We start from the raw sequence: 17,474 nt of genomic DNA on the forward strand, positions 1-17,474 counted from the left end.
CCATCACGAACTGATATTTATTTTCTCACTGATTGTATGAAAGGTTTCCTGATCGCGTTTAGAAAGAGCTTGGAAGTTTTTGATCTAATCTATAGTAAATATTTGTATAAATATAGAAAGGACTGAATGTTCAAATATAATTATTCTTCCACTGCTTAGCACTTTATATTTAAAAGCATCAGGCAAAGCTTGGGTTAAAAAAACTCTTTCCTATTTGTTAGTTGAAAAGAAAGCAAGCAATTAGACATGACTGAAATTAAAAGCCTAACTTCAGGGGAATTAATTTCTTCCAACTGAAACTAAACTTTTATAACCATGCAAGTAAAAATATACAGACAATATTAACACCTAGGATGAATGTGTTCTTCAGAAGTCATGACAAAACTGCACATCCTCGTAGCTGCACATGTAGCATGGGAGCAGATAGCCAAACTGCAGTCCAAGAGAGAAACCAACATACTTCACTGTCAGAAATACGACATTCTTCAGGAAAGCATTTTTTGAAATTCCAAGAACATACCTTAACATCTGTGGCATCCATATTGGTAACAGACAAATAACACTGCCCTTTCTTAGTATATTTTTCATTTTCAAAACTGTGGACCTAACTCTCACAAACACTCCTGCACAGAGTTGTGTTTTCAGCTGGCAGGCTACATGCACTGTTAGATGGAAGAAAGCTTGCAAAAATCTCTTTGTGCTCTTCACAAGAAAGTGAGGCATCAGTGAAAATGTAGTGCCTTATTCTGAAACAAATAACTTCCGTTAAGCTGAGCTTTTTTTTTTTCACAACACAAGGTCCATGGAAACATGGACATGCAAAACACACCGACTGTCAGCATCTTTATCTTCATCCCAAAGCAGTTAGTTTAAATGTCAGTGAATACAAATAACATCAGGCTAAGATTCAGCTATTTAGCACTCTTGGCTAAATAGATTTCAGTGTGAAAAAAAGAAGAAAAGTACAGTTTTCTGATTATCTTACTATATGTAATCTGAAATTTTAGTTAAATGAAAGTGTTTCCACATACACATTTCTTATTTTTTCCCAAAATGAATGCTATCAGATCTGTTATCAAATTCAATACTGTCCACTACTTTTTGCCTGAAACATTTTCATGAATTCACTCTTCGTATCTATGTCCAAAATTTGTTCTATGTTGAGAACAGCAGTCCTATTACATTGCTTATTCCAGGACAGAATTATCTGTCTGGAATTACCAGATAATTCTCATGCTTAAGTGATAAATTTTGAACAGTTAGGAGGTAGCTGCACCCACTCTGGATAGTATATCACTTTGCCTGTGAAAAGGCAAAAATCCTTCTTCTCAGCTGAGATATTTTGACTTGTCTGAAATGTCTAGATGTACCATGACAAAAGCATGCTATTTCATTTACATCGAGAGTATTGTATCATTAGAGTGCTAGAATATTTCTTTGCAAGTAACTTCCATAATACACGTTTTGGCCTCCTGCTTTCAACAAAAGCAATCAAGCCATTAAAATGTAGGGAACAATATACCCATGTTCAGAAAGAGAGATCAGGTTCTCTAAATAAAATCCAGAAGTTACAGATTATCTTAGGTTTAGTTAAAAACAGAAAGAAAATTCAAAAGGCCTTACTTCCCCCCTTCTCCCCCCCCCCCCCTCCCCCAGTGACAAAGCAAGCTTTAGGCATATGGCATGTCCTGTTTTGCCCAGATGGTTACAGTGGAAAAACGTAAATGAATTCTAACAATTTGACTGTGGATTACTGGCTGGTCAACACCATACGTCCCTATGAATTCATTTACACGTTAGGAAAATCTCCGTGAAAAGAAGGGGAAAATTATACTGCGTGTCAGTACAGTTTAATCAAAATAACTTTAATGGTCGTGGTTGAAAGTTGTTAAAGATGTTTTACAATGATAATGCTCTGAGGAAAGGCTTAACAAGTTGAATAACTTAAATAACTTTAGATCATGACCCTATCCAAGCAAGTATAATTACTGCAACTTCAAATTAGCTATTTATTAGTTACACAAGTCTAAGTTTTTACTTAGTACATTCAAGTAACCTAAAACTTTTTTATTAACTAATTCAGTTCAAAATACAGCTAAACAAACAAAAACCTTCTGACATGAGGCAGAAACATAAACATTCTGAAGTTTTTTCTTCCCCACACTGAGGTTGAATAGAGATTTTTTTATAGTTCATTTAGAGGTAAACTATTACTTTAATGTGTTTTTAATTAATCATCCTAATTATTAATAATTAATATCAAATATAATTAATCATCATAATTTAGAAATTACAGCAGCTTTTAAAGGCGATGAAGGCACACATTTAAGAAAACATTTTGGCATTTGCTACTTCAGTTATTCCAGTTTCTTAGGAAAATATAGTTATTTTACTTTGTGAGCCAGTTGGTGATTCAGATGTTCTATCATCTTAAAAATTAGGATAAATTAAAATCACAGAATCATAGAATCACTGACCCTTTAGACTTGTTTAATATTCGTAATTAAGAAAGATGTTGAAATAATCTATAGCGTAAGCACAACCTCTATGTGCATATATCTACTAAGGAATAATAGTGTGAAGAAAGAAGTTTGGCTATACTTTAATGAAGAAAGCAAATTATGAGTTATGCTCTGGGACATTTAAATCTCAGTGGCAGCTGCCATATTAAAAAAATAAAACAAATACCAACAACCACAAAATGCAACCATCACTGTCCAAGTCCTGTTCTTTTGTAGTATAATAAATTCCAGCAAACCTTTCACAGTGCCTTATGATCTTACTGAGTAGAAGGGAATTAGGGGAAAGCCAGGACGGATTCACCTACACTCATAGCTTAAGTTGTCAGCAGATATAGATTTAAATTCTGAAAATCTGAGAGATATACCCACCAGCTCACCAGCTTCGCCTTCAACATAAAAGGCGAAGAAACTTGAGAGAAACTCTTTGTGAGGGAGGAACTACAGCGTGGAAGGAAGATAGTCTTTACAAGTTGCTAAGAGAATGATGGAAGAGCTACTACCAATCAATATGCCAAGATAGAATTAGGGGCAAGAATTAGGGGGTCATATTGGCTGCACAAAGGCCTGGAGAGGGAAAGACCAGTCCCTCTCCCAGTTACATTTCTGCCCCTAAGAACAGGCCAAATGAGGTTTACTTATGTTTCTGGATAGTGCCCACATACCTTTTTCATTTCTTTTTTCCTCCAAAGCTATATATCTAAACAAAAACATACAAATAAAGAAAATACAGAAATAACACAAACTGTATACAAAAACGAAAGGGATCTGCATGTACATGTGATTGTGTGCCACCTGGCAAGTATGATGATTTTCTAAGGATTTCAGTAGGGATTATGAAATATAGATCAAATTATCAAAAGATTCCTAATTACAAATATAAGAATGGACAATTTTACACACAAGAAATTCAAACACAACAATTACTATGGACAGAAGAAATGTTACTCCAAGGCTGGTGTTTTTCTCTAATCACAGGTTTTTTGAGACATACTGAAATACATATCTGAAGACAGGGTACAAAGAGGACACAGAGAGGCTCTATTCAGAGGAATCCAGTGATGGGACAAGAGGCAATGGGTACAAGCTGAAACACAAGAAATGCTGCCTTGGCAAAACCTTGGAGAAGACAGAGCACAGGTTGTTCGAGGAGGCTGGGGAGTCTCCTCCTTGGAGATCTTCAAAAGCAGCCTGGACATGGGCAGGGGTTACCTTGCTCTGGGTGTACCTGCTTGAGCAGGGGCTGGAGCAGGTGGACCAAGAGGTCGCTGCCGGCCTCATCCAGTCTGTGGCTCTGTGAGAACTGCCAGTATGTGATAGATAGACTGAACTGATCACTGCCTATTTCTAGGCACACGTGTATCTTCTACAGGCTACATTAGACAGATATTTGATTCAGACTCACGGAAAAAAATGTAATCTGAAAGTAAATTTATAACTGTTTTCTTTGTTTTGTTTTTTTTTTGTTTTTTTTTTTTCTTTTTTTCATTTATGACTGTCATCACCCGAGCCAGAGAAACCCATTTTTGACTTCACATTAAAGGGCAGTTTTATTTCACAGAATAGCTTAAAGTGGTGATATGTAACACTGAAGTCATTTTCCCTCTTCCCTATAATTGGTATATTTTTTCTATCTTTTAAGACATTTTATAAAGTGCAATCTCACCAAAAGATATACCACAATAAGTTGGAACATACTATAAATCCTGCACAGATATCTCATCGCTTTAACAGAATTAGAAGTTAAAACATTCTTTCTTATCCCATTAAAATGAACGATCTATATGCTATTTTTCCTAAATAGAAGCAATGCTGTTTCCTTTGCAAAATTTATTTTGCATCAAAGAATTGTTGTTCCTGTCTTTTGTAATGAATTGAATAATTTTCTTCATAAATTAAGTATGCTTTTGCTTTTTTTTTTTTTTACTGTGTATATATAAATCAAAAAATTTATGTCTAATCTAGTGAAATCAGTTTTGGAGGATATTGGGAAAGTAAATGAAAGATGTAGCCAAAAGCCTGAACAAAACTATATCAAGCTTTCTGACCAGACCAACTATTCTCTTCACACAGAGCTCAGCACTTTGGAGGCCCAACTTAATGGAAGTGTCACTGGCCAAGGCAGGTGTAAGTCCAAGGCTGTCCTCCCAGGTGTTCTATGCGCAGTGAGAGTCGGAACCAAAGGAAGAAACAGAATAAAGAAATAAAAACATTTTAAAGTTATTTTTTAATCATCCAATGCTGAACTTTCCTCTTTCTATAATCAGTGTGGTTATTTCCTCATGGGCTGAGATGTAAGAGAACAGAAAAGGAAGGAATAATAATAATAATAATAATAATAATAATAACAATAATAATAATAATAATAATTGAAAGAAGTGATGCACGGTGAAATTTCTCACCACACACTGACCAATGCCCTGTCAGTCCCCAAGCAGCTGCTGCCCACCAACCAACTCCCCCAGTTCTATTGCTAGCATGATGCCATATATTAGGAGACATCCTTTTGGCCAGGTTAGGTCAGCTGTGCTGGTTCTGTCCCCTTCCAGTTCTGTGGGCACCCCTTGGTGCCAGTGCATTATGAGAAGCTGGAATGTCCTTGACTTAGTGTAAGAACTGCTCTACAGCAATTAAGACATCATTGTGTTATCAACACAGTTCTCATCCTAAATCTACAGCACAACTACATCACCATACCAACTACTAGAAAGTAAAGTAACTGTATTCCATCTGAAACCAGGACATAGTAATAGTATTATTTATGATTTTCTTTAAGAAAATAGAGCCAGTCAACTGCAAGGACAAGATTTGCAACAATACTTCAAAGGAGAATGTGAAAATTTTGAAGGACCAAATGGTTGTGCTAAACCAGAAGAAAAATCTTACTGAATAGGTTAAGGCCCTGAGCACATTGTTAATTAAAGCAATTTCAAAACAGGACCATAAGCAGAACCCCTCAATATTGAATACTGGTGTAATACAACTGCTTTCTCCACTGTCTCTTCTGCAGATTAATATGACCAGTGTGATAGAGTATCACTAGCTCTATCATAATATCTTTCTTCAAAGAGATTACAAAGAAAACACAACTTTTTCAGGTAGAATTACTCTTTTTTCCTGATATTTATATTACTAAAAGCAATGGAAGTTAATTAATGACTGAATCAGGCTTGCAGATCTCATGTGTTCATTCTTGGGAAGCTTCCACCAGAAATCCTGCATACTGCCTCAGCTCAGCACTAAATTTATTTAATGCAGATGTCCAGCTCCAAGTCACCAAAAGTAATAGGTCAGCAATAAGGAGCAGTGGATGATGGATGACATAGAATTCATTCATGTCCCTTCAAGTCAAAAATACTAAGAATATTGCTATCCTAGGCCAGGTCAACTTACTCTAGATTCCATTTTGCTATAACGAAAAAATACCCACTTTTCTTTTTTTTTTTTATTACTTATTCACAAATTCACTATTTATTTGTGATTATTATGTTCACTATTTATATTATGTAGATAGAAATGCATATATGGATTATATATAATTTCCTGTGAGTGACATTTTTTTTGGCCAAATGCAGGGGAAATGAAGCTTTTTTATAATCACAAGTTTATTAGCAGGAACTCAATAATAAACAGTTGCTTCATGTTTATTAGTTTGACAAAGGAGTGCACAAACCACAATAACAACTTTTTCTATGCACAGAATTTCAATAGAAGTATATTAATGCACTGTATTTACCACACAGCTAAGAAATATCAATAACATTGTTATCCTCAAGCATGCCTTTTTGAAGAGACAAATACATACTTCTTTCAGTCTTAGGAATTTTATCACAATTTTAGTATCTGTGAATGAGATCATATTTTGTCACATTGCACTCCACAGGGTTGAGCTTATTTTGCAATTTAGGTTCAAAGGCCGAATTTTTTTTATTTTATTTTTGTATCTGAGCTTGGTCATTATCTGTCACTCCATAACAAAAAGAAAATGAGTGAAAATGGATTATTAATGCTACAGACCCTCCATGACTGGCAGTTCTCCAACAAAGACTTGCAAAATAGACATCTCTAGTTCTATGTGCACCGGTCTTGAAAGAGAATAACTAATAAGGAAAGGAGTGTTAATTCCTCTGCAGGCTATTTGCAGAGCTACCCCAGCCATGGTGAATAGGCAGAGGCCCTGGTTAGATACAGAACTGCTATGCATATCTGCATTTCATCCCGCCTCAGTTCCAATGCAGAAAGACACGCATCCAATTCCAGGAAAAGTATGTGATCTGTAATAAGCAGTGACGAGAGGCAGTCCATTGTGGAATGGATTTTTACAATGACATATTAAAAAATTAAAAAAAAAAAAAAAAAAAAAGAGAGCAAGAGATTTAAAGTAAATAATATGCAGAAACAATAAACTCTTGCCAGAACTGTCCTATAAATAACTCTGGAAAGGCAAATATGGCAATATGTAAAAGAACATGAAGTCACTGCCTTTTTACTTTAAGTTAACTGAAAATCTCTTCTAAGTTTCTATTCATTAAAAAGAAAACAAACTAGTTACATAAATACTAGAAATCAATTAGCAGATGGAGGTAAGAGCTTGAAGGAAATTACTACGTTAAAGACCTTTATCTTCCTAGGAAATATAGAAGTATCAAATTCAATATACTACATTTTCCACTACTAGGACAATATCTAAAGCTGTCAATGAAAACTCAAACAGTAGTAAACAAAAAGAGTGAAAAATTACCAAATAGTGATGAGTTATACATCTCTGCAATGAAAATATCTTCACTATGGAGCCAGCAGCTAAGTATGAAGACCCAAAGCCCATTACCCATGTCAGCCTCAATTCTTACTCTGGATAAGTTCTGTATTGTGACAAAGACAGTCCAACATCCTGTATACCAGGAGTGTGACACAGCCAGTTAGATTTTAAAAGTACACTTTAAGGACAGCTTGGTGTACAGCACTTTGCTGAACTGAGCCTCCTATTTGCAGATATGCATTTTCCTTTCCATTATTGAGTTAACATAATGAATGTTGACATCACTGTGGCTCCAAAAAATAAGTCTAATTGTGACTAGTATAAACCTGAGCAGGTTATTTTTGGTTTCTTTTTTTCCCTAAAAAAGGGATACCCTAAGTATCTGAATGATGGCTACCGATACAAACTGCAGCACTTTATGGAAAATAAATTAAATAAATAAATTTAAACTGTGAAAGTGTCAAACGATATGAACCGATGTGAAACTAATGAAAAAAAAAAAAATCCAAGACATTTGGAAAAAGCTGCTGGCTGGATAGTAGGTGGTCTACATAAGACTCCCACACTCCAGTGTACTTTTGTGTTTGAGTAATTAGTGAAACTAGAGAGAAGTGATACTTTTGCAGTGATTGATGTTTTCTTATAATTAAATCAGTCTGGTATATATTTCTCATAAAGCATTAGGTCATGAAACGTTCATAAAGCGCCAACCCAAGTGTCATCTGGAAAATTACAAATTTAATATTTAGATAGATGTCTCCAGTAAAAATAAAAATAGTGGGCTCTTTAATTTCATAGAAAAATAGTACCATAAATTTACTCTGAGCATCATATATTAAAATAATGCTACGCTAACAGGCATGACAGTTAAATAAGGTTTTAGAATAAGACTGTTTAAATGAATAAGTAATATTTTAAAATGTCAGTCAGTGAACACACTATGAAAAAAGAAAGCTCAATTTAATTAGCTTGGTCATGTGTGGCTTAGATAGAGAAAGGAATTAGCATGTACAGTAAGCTAAAGCTGCCCAAAGCTTTGTGTGGGTTTTAAACAGGTATTCACTTTCATCTCAGTAAAAGAATTACTGTAAGAACTGCAGGCTTAGGTGGTGCTTTGCTGCTTGTGGTTCAAGAGAGCCTCTTAAGAAACTGCAACGCATTGCCTGGTATAAGTCAAGGCTGGAACTGAGCGAAACTTCCAGCTTTTCTGAGTCCACTTTATCTTGACTAATTTCTCTACAAAAGGGAAATAATATTTGGTTATTATTGTGATCTACTGGCAATAACTGACATAGTCCAGGGGAATTGGATTAGCAAACTGGATGGCCTGTGGTAATACACTAATTTCTAACTTACATGATTTAACTTACATAATTTTTTTTAATGTTCACAAAGTCAAGTTAAGTCGGGTCAACATTTTCAGCCTTACGTAACTTGCTTACTATGGACTGAGATGCAATGGAGAAAGCATGGCCAATACAAAGCACCATCTCCAAGATTACATCTTCACCTGGCATTAGTGCCGAGACGTTTCTGCATAGTATAGAAAAATAAATGGGGCCTGATACATATTTCAAGTTTCCTAGTTGGAATTATTTTCTATTACTGAACAGGAAGTGAAAAGAAGAGAGGATGCAAGGATGAGGCACATACTAAATCTGCACCTAATCTTCATAACCAAAGGACTGAAATAGAATACTTGTATTTATAAAACAAACTCACTGTTGCTTAGTACGTTTACTACAGTAAATGTTCTCTTATTGCAAATATTTCACTTATGAAAGCATTGAAAACTGCCACTGAAATTATAGGAAAAGCATGCTAACTGTTGTCAGCTACTTCATTTCACTGAAACTTGAGAGCAAAAGAATAGTAACAGGTACTCTTTATTTGGGGGAGAAAGTAAGAACCAGAAGTGCTAATTTTTCTGTCTGTGTAGCTTTGCTGAAAGAATATAGGCGCACATACATTCTAAACAGTCAGATATTAAAAATGTATTTAGAAATTTGTCATCCTGTAGCTTTTATAGTAGGATTTTTATAGCAGAGTCATGAGAAATTCTTTGGAGAATGAAAATGAAAAATACTATTCAGGTATTCCAGTAAGAATGTGAAAGTTTCTAAGTGTACTAAGTATATTTAATACAAGACACATAATAATTCCAAACCTAACAACACAGATAGGAAGATCACATCAGCAGGCACGCCTGGGGAAACTACTGAGCCTAGGAAAGGATGCACATTCTGTGCTGTTCTTGCAATACTGAGTCTAAGCCCAACTACTGATAATGTCTTTCATCAGCACAGATCAGAACAAACTGTTATCTGTGTTTATATTCATTCTGAATATTATACTGTTGGAAATGTACATTAAAGACCACTTCTCCTGTATCTTGTTTTAATGTAATTTAAGTCTACGCTAATCACCAATATTTAAATATGACATTTTGCAGAAAACAAATGCCATTTCACATGTTCACTTGAAACATCACAAAATACAGCACTTGTGAGCTGAGGTATACTCAGTTCAAAATAGCACATGGGGGTTAGTTGTGGAGTTTTGATTTACATGTGTGTAAGCACTAATACAATTTATTATTTCAATGAGATTACAGGAGTTGGGTTTTTAAAGAGTTTCAATATGACATTTTGTGTAATGACACAGAATTACTGGGCTACATCAAGAACATGGTAAGTGAAGTTAACCCCCTTAAAATACATCTAAAAGCATCAAATGTCACAGAAAGCTCCCCAAAATATATAGCACAGTAAAGCTCAGTCTTCTGCAAAATCTGAAACATCTCACATAACAAAGCTGACTGACAAACACTGTGATTTATTAGTGAGGAAAGACACTCTTTCCTAAGTAGCACAACCAGTGAAATTCAGCAGAACTTTCAGCAAACATATCTCTAAAACTTCATACTACTGTAAATTCAAGTCAAACAACACTGTCGTGTTTTAGAATGAAAACCAAGCCTGACAGTTCTCCCACTAACTCTCTATACTGGCATAATAATGTTTCCCTGACCTTACATACAGTGACTGAGCTGGAGAGATTAATATTCTCAGCTGCACAGCCACTTAATCCCCCCCTGTCTCATTCCATAACGTTCACAATCAGCAGCACTGAATTCAGGTCTTTCTGTGGCCTTAAACACCATTCCCAGCTTTGTATAAGCGCATGTAGTATCAACCGTTAATCGCATCCTTAGTTGTATGTATTATGAATACTTCCAGGTTAACCATTAGGACTTAAAATATAAAGCTAAGAATCTTTACAGGATTGCAGTTACAGTCTGCAATGTTTTACTACTGAGTTCTATAAATAATGGAGATAAGTGAATGAAATCTTCATAAAGCTTTGAATTAATCTTTTCAAGCATAAACTGCAGGAAAGATTTAAGTAAAAATGCCTGTTTATATAACCACATATATGCAAATGGCTAAGACAGAACAATGTAAATAATTTCTATATGCTCTGAAAAGTTGAAATACTTACCCTTGTCAAAGTGAGTGTTCCTTGTTTACATTCATTGCATCGGACCCTCAGTTTCCCAGGTTTCACTGCTTGGCAGAAATTTTTGCAAAAAACATAAAAACTGTTGTAACTGGCTGCACCTGTCAGGAAGGAAAACAAACAAACAAAACCATTTATACTGAGCACCAGTAACAGCGTTTAAGGAAAGGTCTCCATTTGAGCAAAAATAAAGGTTTCTATTTGTATGTGATAATTTTTTTTTTTTTAATTTTTTTTTTTAATATTGATTTTAAGGCCTGAAGCCAGCATGGTCTAATGTACTTAATGTTTTTGTTCCAGTAACTCCTGCTACTTTACCAACACATAAAGGTGAACTCCTTGAAAGTGCATCCTATCTTGAGCTTGAGCTTATGACTAATGAAAACTGACTGTAATCTGGCAAATGATGTATGAGATTAATTACTCTGGCTCTCCATAATTTTCATTTTACTTCTAATCTAAATTTGTCTAGATGCAAGTTTAGTGAGTTTAAATTGCACGAAAATTCCCTTGATTGAAGTTCAAAAGATTCATTTGGTTGTTATGAGAAAAATATTTAGCTTAGCAAACCTAGTTTTATTTGTGGAAGACTGGAAACAATTTCTTTATTCTTGCTGGTAGTAATATAACCTAGCAAAGTTTGTAAACTGCTACCAAGTATGCAGGTTGTTCCAAAAGCATTGCCTCCTAATTATTTCCATGGAAGTCACAACAGATACAAAAGGACACAATAACACTGTTTAATAGAACCAATACTCAGCTACAGAGCAGTACTTTGTAACGTGGTCACCACCATTAGTCGTGCACTTTAGCCAGAAATGAATGAGAGCCTGCATGCTGCACTCATAAAAATCTGCAACAGTACAGGTGAGCCAATTTCACTGTCACCACTGCTGAAATGCAGCACCCACTGCTTTAGTGTGCTCATAACCACTGTTTGGTCTCCATCAGCACTCAGTGAACATTGATGAATGCCAATGGGTGCAATTTTTTCCACAAGGCGGAATTTAATGACACCCCTTTGCTACATCTGCACATCCACATCAGATGTTATTCTGTCAGACTGCCCCTCTGCTATCATCTGTCACAAGGCAACAGAATGTAACAGGATACTGGTGGGAAGGTTCAACCTCTACTGCCTTACTACCAACGTTCACTTCTGACGTTGAGGGCCGATAAAATAAAATAGGAGGCATTATTTTGGGACCAGTCCTTGTATAGTTTTACAAAAAAATAAACTGAAGTACATTCTGTTCTGTGTAACTGCAGAATACGTAGAGAATTGTGTAAGCCTTAGGTGGTACTAATTATTTTGATTTCAACTGCAATCCTGATAACTGTTCTGAGCAAACTCTATTTTAGGATGATTATTGCTATCATGCAGAAACTGATGAGACTTTCATAGCCCTCTAGAACCTTCACCATCTTTGTAACCCTCCTCTGGATGCTCTCTTATTGTTTTATATCCTGATATTGTGGGGCATAAACCTGCAGACAGTCCTTGAGGTGATGTCACAATTCAATTTCAGCTACAGACAGTGAGATCAGATCCTGTTACTGATTTTGGTATCATCGCTGCTCTTCTACTGCTCTGCATGGGCTTTGAAATCTAATTTGACTGCTTTATGTCTAGTTGTGTTGTAAGCTCATTCCATCTGCACCCAAAGATAAAATTATCTTATTGATAATATTCTGCAAAATATTCAGGAGATAGTACAGCATAAGTCATCATGACTGAATACTGCAGTAAAACACAGCAGTCATGGAAAAGGCCTAAAATGAGACACAGTGATGATTTACTGCAGAGGATAAATCCTGAGTATTAGCTTGATATTTACTTCCTGCAAAACATTAACTCAATATTTCTTTTACTTAGGGTTTTTTTATTATTATTTTGCTTTTTCATGAACATAAAAAGTGCTCCCTGTACACATCACTCATGCAGAAATTTGAAATACAACAAGAAACAAATTTATAATATAATGAACTTTAGCAGTTAAGCAACATAGATACCCAGAATAACTTATGAAACATCTCCTACAGCATGGTTGCTGGATAGGCTGAACACTGCAGGAGGAATGTTGTGATTTGGGGAGAAAGGAGGAAATGAATATTTTCAGCAAGCCAGTCAGCATTCTATGCTGACATGCTGATCTCATTACCACCAAGGGCAGTTACTTTATTAAGTGAATGTCCTAAGAAGCATCATCAGGAGAAGGGAAGACTGAAATAAATATACAAAGGCTAAATGATGTCATAGTACACAATACTGATGACAAGAATTGACGTCTTTACTGACTTGTTAATATCATTGTGAATTTTACCAAGGCCCTTCACTGAGACTGTATCCCTTGAACAGTTTTTCAGAAGGGAACTGAAAGAAAGGACAAAGGAATCTGCAAAGAAAAGGAATCAGCTCTGATGTAGCTGTAATAGGAATTGCAATTATGGCACTATGCCAGTAATCACTGAAATGGCTGCAGCACCAACCTTACAACCTCATCTTTCCTCATTCAATCATGGTCTATAGGCTTTCATAAAGCTTTCCATTAATATTTTATAACACTGGTACTCAGCAAGAATGTTCAAACACAGCAAATTACAAGTATAAAAAAATGGATAGTCCATTAAGTGCTAATTCTACTATGTAAGGTGCGCATTAACAATAAATAAACAAAATTCAAATTTTAACTACTGATCTGTTTGCATTTACATACATCGATGGATGAAGGACAATTGCATGTGTTGGATCTGCTCTTATTCTTTTCTGACAGCAATTTCAATTTTTATTTCCATATTCCAAATATCTGTATCCAGGTGTCCCTAAAATATCTTTTGACCATCAATGATTCTCTCACTGGACTGAATACAATTTCCAGCTTTCTCACACCAGCATGAGTGTGAGATATCAATTACTCTGCATCTCTAATAATATATTGTGCTTATCCTCAAAAATGGTGCAACAATAGAATAAAGAAATCCATAATTGGTTAAGGGAGTGGTGTCATGAACAGAGCTTTGGGTATTTAAGTCATGGAACTAGTTTTGAGAAATCTGGTTTTCTGGGGGAGGACAGGATTCATCTCTCAGAGAAGGGGCAGATCATTTTTGGCAACAAGCTTTCCAAGTCAATCAGGAGGACTTTAAACCAGAGTTGTCTGGGGAACAAGCAATGAAGAGTAGCAGGGTAGATATAAACTCCTTAGAAAAGACAGGCAGCGAAAAATGCCAGAAAAATGGAGTCCATTGTGTTCCACCTGGGCAAAAATGAGGATATCAATCATATCTGAAAGGTCATGGTAGTCTGCTGAAGTTCCCACTGATTGGAAAAAGAGGAAACATAACCCATATTTTCAAGAAGGGAAAAAACGAAGATCCAGGGAACTACAGGCCAGGAACTACAGAGTAGTCATCTCTGTGCCTGGCATGGAACAGATCCTCCTGAAAGGCCTACTAAGGCACATGGAAAATAAAGATAAGGTGATTGGTGGTAACATCATGGCTTCATCAAAGGCAAGTCATGCCTGACAAACTTTGTGGCCTTTTATGATGGTTATAGTGTCGGTGGATAAAGGAAGAACAACTGACTTCATCTACCTGGACTTGTGCAAAGTGTTTGACACTGTCCAACATGACATCCTGGTCTTCAAACAGGAAAAAAATAGATTTGACGGATGGATCATCACTGGATAAGGAATTGGCTGTATGGTTGTACTCAGAGTTGCAGTCAACAGCTCAATGTCCAAATGCAGACCGGTGATGAGTGGCATGCCCCAGGGATCAGTGCTAGGACTGGTGTTATTTAATCTTTTTAAATGACATGGGACAGTTGAGCGCACCCTCAGAATGTGTGCAGACAACACCAAGCTGGGTAGTGCACTTGACAAGCTAGAGGGAAGGGACGCTAACCAGAGTGACCTCAACAGGCTTGAGAGTTGAGACCACATCAACCTCACAAAGTTCAGTAAGGCCAAATGCAAGGTCCTGCATCTGGGTAGGAGTAATCTCTCACACAGATACAGGTTGAGAGGAGAATGGTTTGAGAGCAGCCCTGAGAAGGATATGGGAGTGGCGTTTGGTGAACGATTCAACATGAGCTGACAACACGTGCTTGCAGCCCAGAAGGACAACAGTATCCTAGGTTTCTTCAGGGGAGGAGTGACCAGCAGGTCAAGAAAGATGATTCTGTCCCTCTACTCTGTTCTCGTGTGACCCCACCTGGAGTACTGAGTCCTGTTCTGGAGCCCCCAACACAAAGGACATTAAGCTATTGGTGAAGGTCCAGAGGAGGGCCATGAAGATGATCACCTGGAGCACCTGATCACTGGAGTACCTGCACTATGAGGACAGGCTGAGAGAGCTCTATTTTATAGATTTTGCTTAATAACAGCAGAATACCAGCTGATGAAGCCCTTTATTAAAGGCTACAGTCTTTAATAAAGAATTAGTAAAATTCTTGATTGTTTTCTCTGTGATGTTAATTTACTTATGAAGCTCCTGCTAGAAATAAAAATAAAAAATTACTATTATATGAATGCAAAAGACTACTCATTTATGATCCATGCATGGACATGTTTTCTTGTCCCAGCAAGATACCCTCTGTCTTTTTTACCTCTTCAAAGCTAATTTTCTCACAAAATATTCTTCACAGAAAGAATTGTGTTCTCTCTCTTTACTATTTTTATACAAAAGAGAAAGTAGCATTCTCTGATGTGTATCCAGTGTTTTGTACTGGCTGCCCATTTAGATTTTTAAGCTCTTTAGGACCAGAATTACCTCTTTTTTTTTTTTTTTTTTTTCTTTTTTCTATAGTTAATGATGAACATGCTGTGGGAGCTTTATACAAGTTAGTGATAGCATAGACCAATTATTTTGATATGCCTGACTAGTTAATCAGAAAACATTACTCAAAATGACTACAGATCTGATTCTGAAATCTCTAATCAGCCAAAACACCCATTATCATCCATATTACTGTTAAAGTGAATAAAATCTGAATAGGGATATTACAAGCTGATCTACTGTTTTCCTTTGAACTGCATTTTCATGTAGATGATGATTACTGATTCTTTCCCATAAAAGTTATTCAAAAGAGGACACGGCTATAGTAAAGTTTCTCAAAAGATTTAAAACTGCATAATATTATTTTCAATTCCATTATATTTACATTTAGACTAGTTGCAATTTGTGAAATGCAGATTGGTTGTCAGAGACCTCTCAGACCATTTTTGCAATTTGTACCACATAAAGAAAAAGAGTTAGAAGTGAAAAAAGTATTTTTTTCAACAGTCTTTTAAGGACTTTGCTCAATTTAACGCAATAGGGAGAATAACATCTTCAGTACACCATCTAATAGTCTCATAATTAAAGTTTCCATAAACAACCAAATTTAAACAAAGTGTGGAGGTTTGACTTCTGAATAAAAAATCAAATAAACAAACAAACACAAGAAATTACTTTGAATTTTCCAAAAATAGAACTTACATGTTCTACCTTTAATCTTTTAGTTTTTAACTGTTCATCTTTACCTGCAAAGATTTCACAGAACAGGACTTCCCCCCAAGACACATATAAGCAGACATATACATTTATAAAACATTTCTACCTGTTGATAATGATATTTATTCTTTATGATGCTTGTCTAATTCAGACCATGAAAATAGCTTTTATTTGACAGTTAGATTCATATAAGCTAGCCATATTCTATTCTACTGAGAAAAACAGGCACTTTTATGGTTCAATTCAATTCATCCTAAAATAGATATAAAAAAAGATATAAATATATCAGATAAATTGTGCATAAAAGATCTACTTCTCTCTGCTGTGGAGGTTTAGGACTCCTAGGTCTGTTACAGGTATCTACATTGTCAACCTCTAAAATTATACCAGATGAAACCCCCTTGGTGATGTTGTATACACAAGAACACTTTTTTTTTTTTTTTTTTTTGCCACAAATGTGACAAATAGCTACAGTATTTTTGCTGTAAAGATAACAATATTAAATAGACTGAACTTTGAATGAAGTCCTTTTATTGAGATTCAAATGCAATTTAAGAATGTGTGTGTGTTTGTTGGATAACTATATGTAAGACACAATTGCTTAGAAGAAAATATGAAATGGATCTGTTATTATAACAAGGACCACAAAGGAAAATAAGATTTGGACTTTGGCTGAGAAGTGTTAATGCTATGTCTCTGTAAGAAATGAAATACTGAAAGTACTTAACAAAGCCAAAACGGGGGAGAGGTGTGGCATTTATCTTCTAAGCTCCCTCCCTCCCAAACAAAAGTTTGTGTGAATAAAAAAATAGGATCCCTCAATTAATTAAAAAATGAAAAAAATACAAAGAAAAATACCCTATTTCAAATTTCTGTAATTCAGGATGGGGTAGGGACAAAGATTATTAGACTTTGTTTTTCAATCTTCATCATAAAAGACTCATCTGTTTCTCCTCATTTCCCCAATACCAGAACAAGTAATTATATATATATATATATAATATATACAATATATACTATATATATATGTGTGTGTGCGTGTATAAATGTATGTAAAAGTTAATTTCCCCAAGCTGTGTCCATCTGACCTGCAATGGTGATTGGCAAGGGGTTTTGCTGTCTTCATGTCACCCCACTGCCTTTCTCACTTGCGTACTACCTATTTTCTTCCCACTCCC

At 35.6% G+C, this 17,474-nt stretch overlaps 1 protein-coding gene across 1 annotated transcript in view; it reads right to left on the bottom strand.

The window, feature by feature from the left end:
• The window catches only part of PRKN (parkin RBR E3 ubiquitin protein ligase), a 685,723-nt gene that overhangs the window by 429,074 nt on the left and 239,175 nt on the right, over positions 1-17,474 (bottom strand). The window contains exon 4 of the mRNA XM_042820470.1: positions 10,780-10,898. Within this exon, the coding sequence (XP_042676404.1) occupies positions 10,780-10,898 (119 nt within the window). The remainder of the gene's footprint in view (positions 1-10,779; positions 10,899-17,474) is intronic.

Source organism: Centrocercus urophasianus, unplaced genomic scaffold (assembly GCF_019232065.1).
Source record: "Centrocercus urophasianus isolate 14NV4802_14NV808 unplaced genomic scaffold, USGS_Curo_1.0 seq_10, whole genome shotgun sequence".
Taxonomy (NCBI): domain Eukaryota; kingdom Metazoa; phylum Chordata; class Aves; order Galliformes; family Phasianidae; genus Centrocercus; species Centrocercus urophasianus.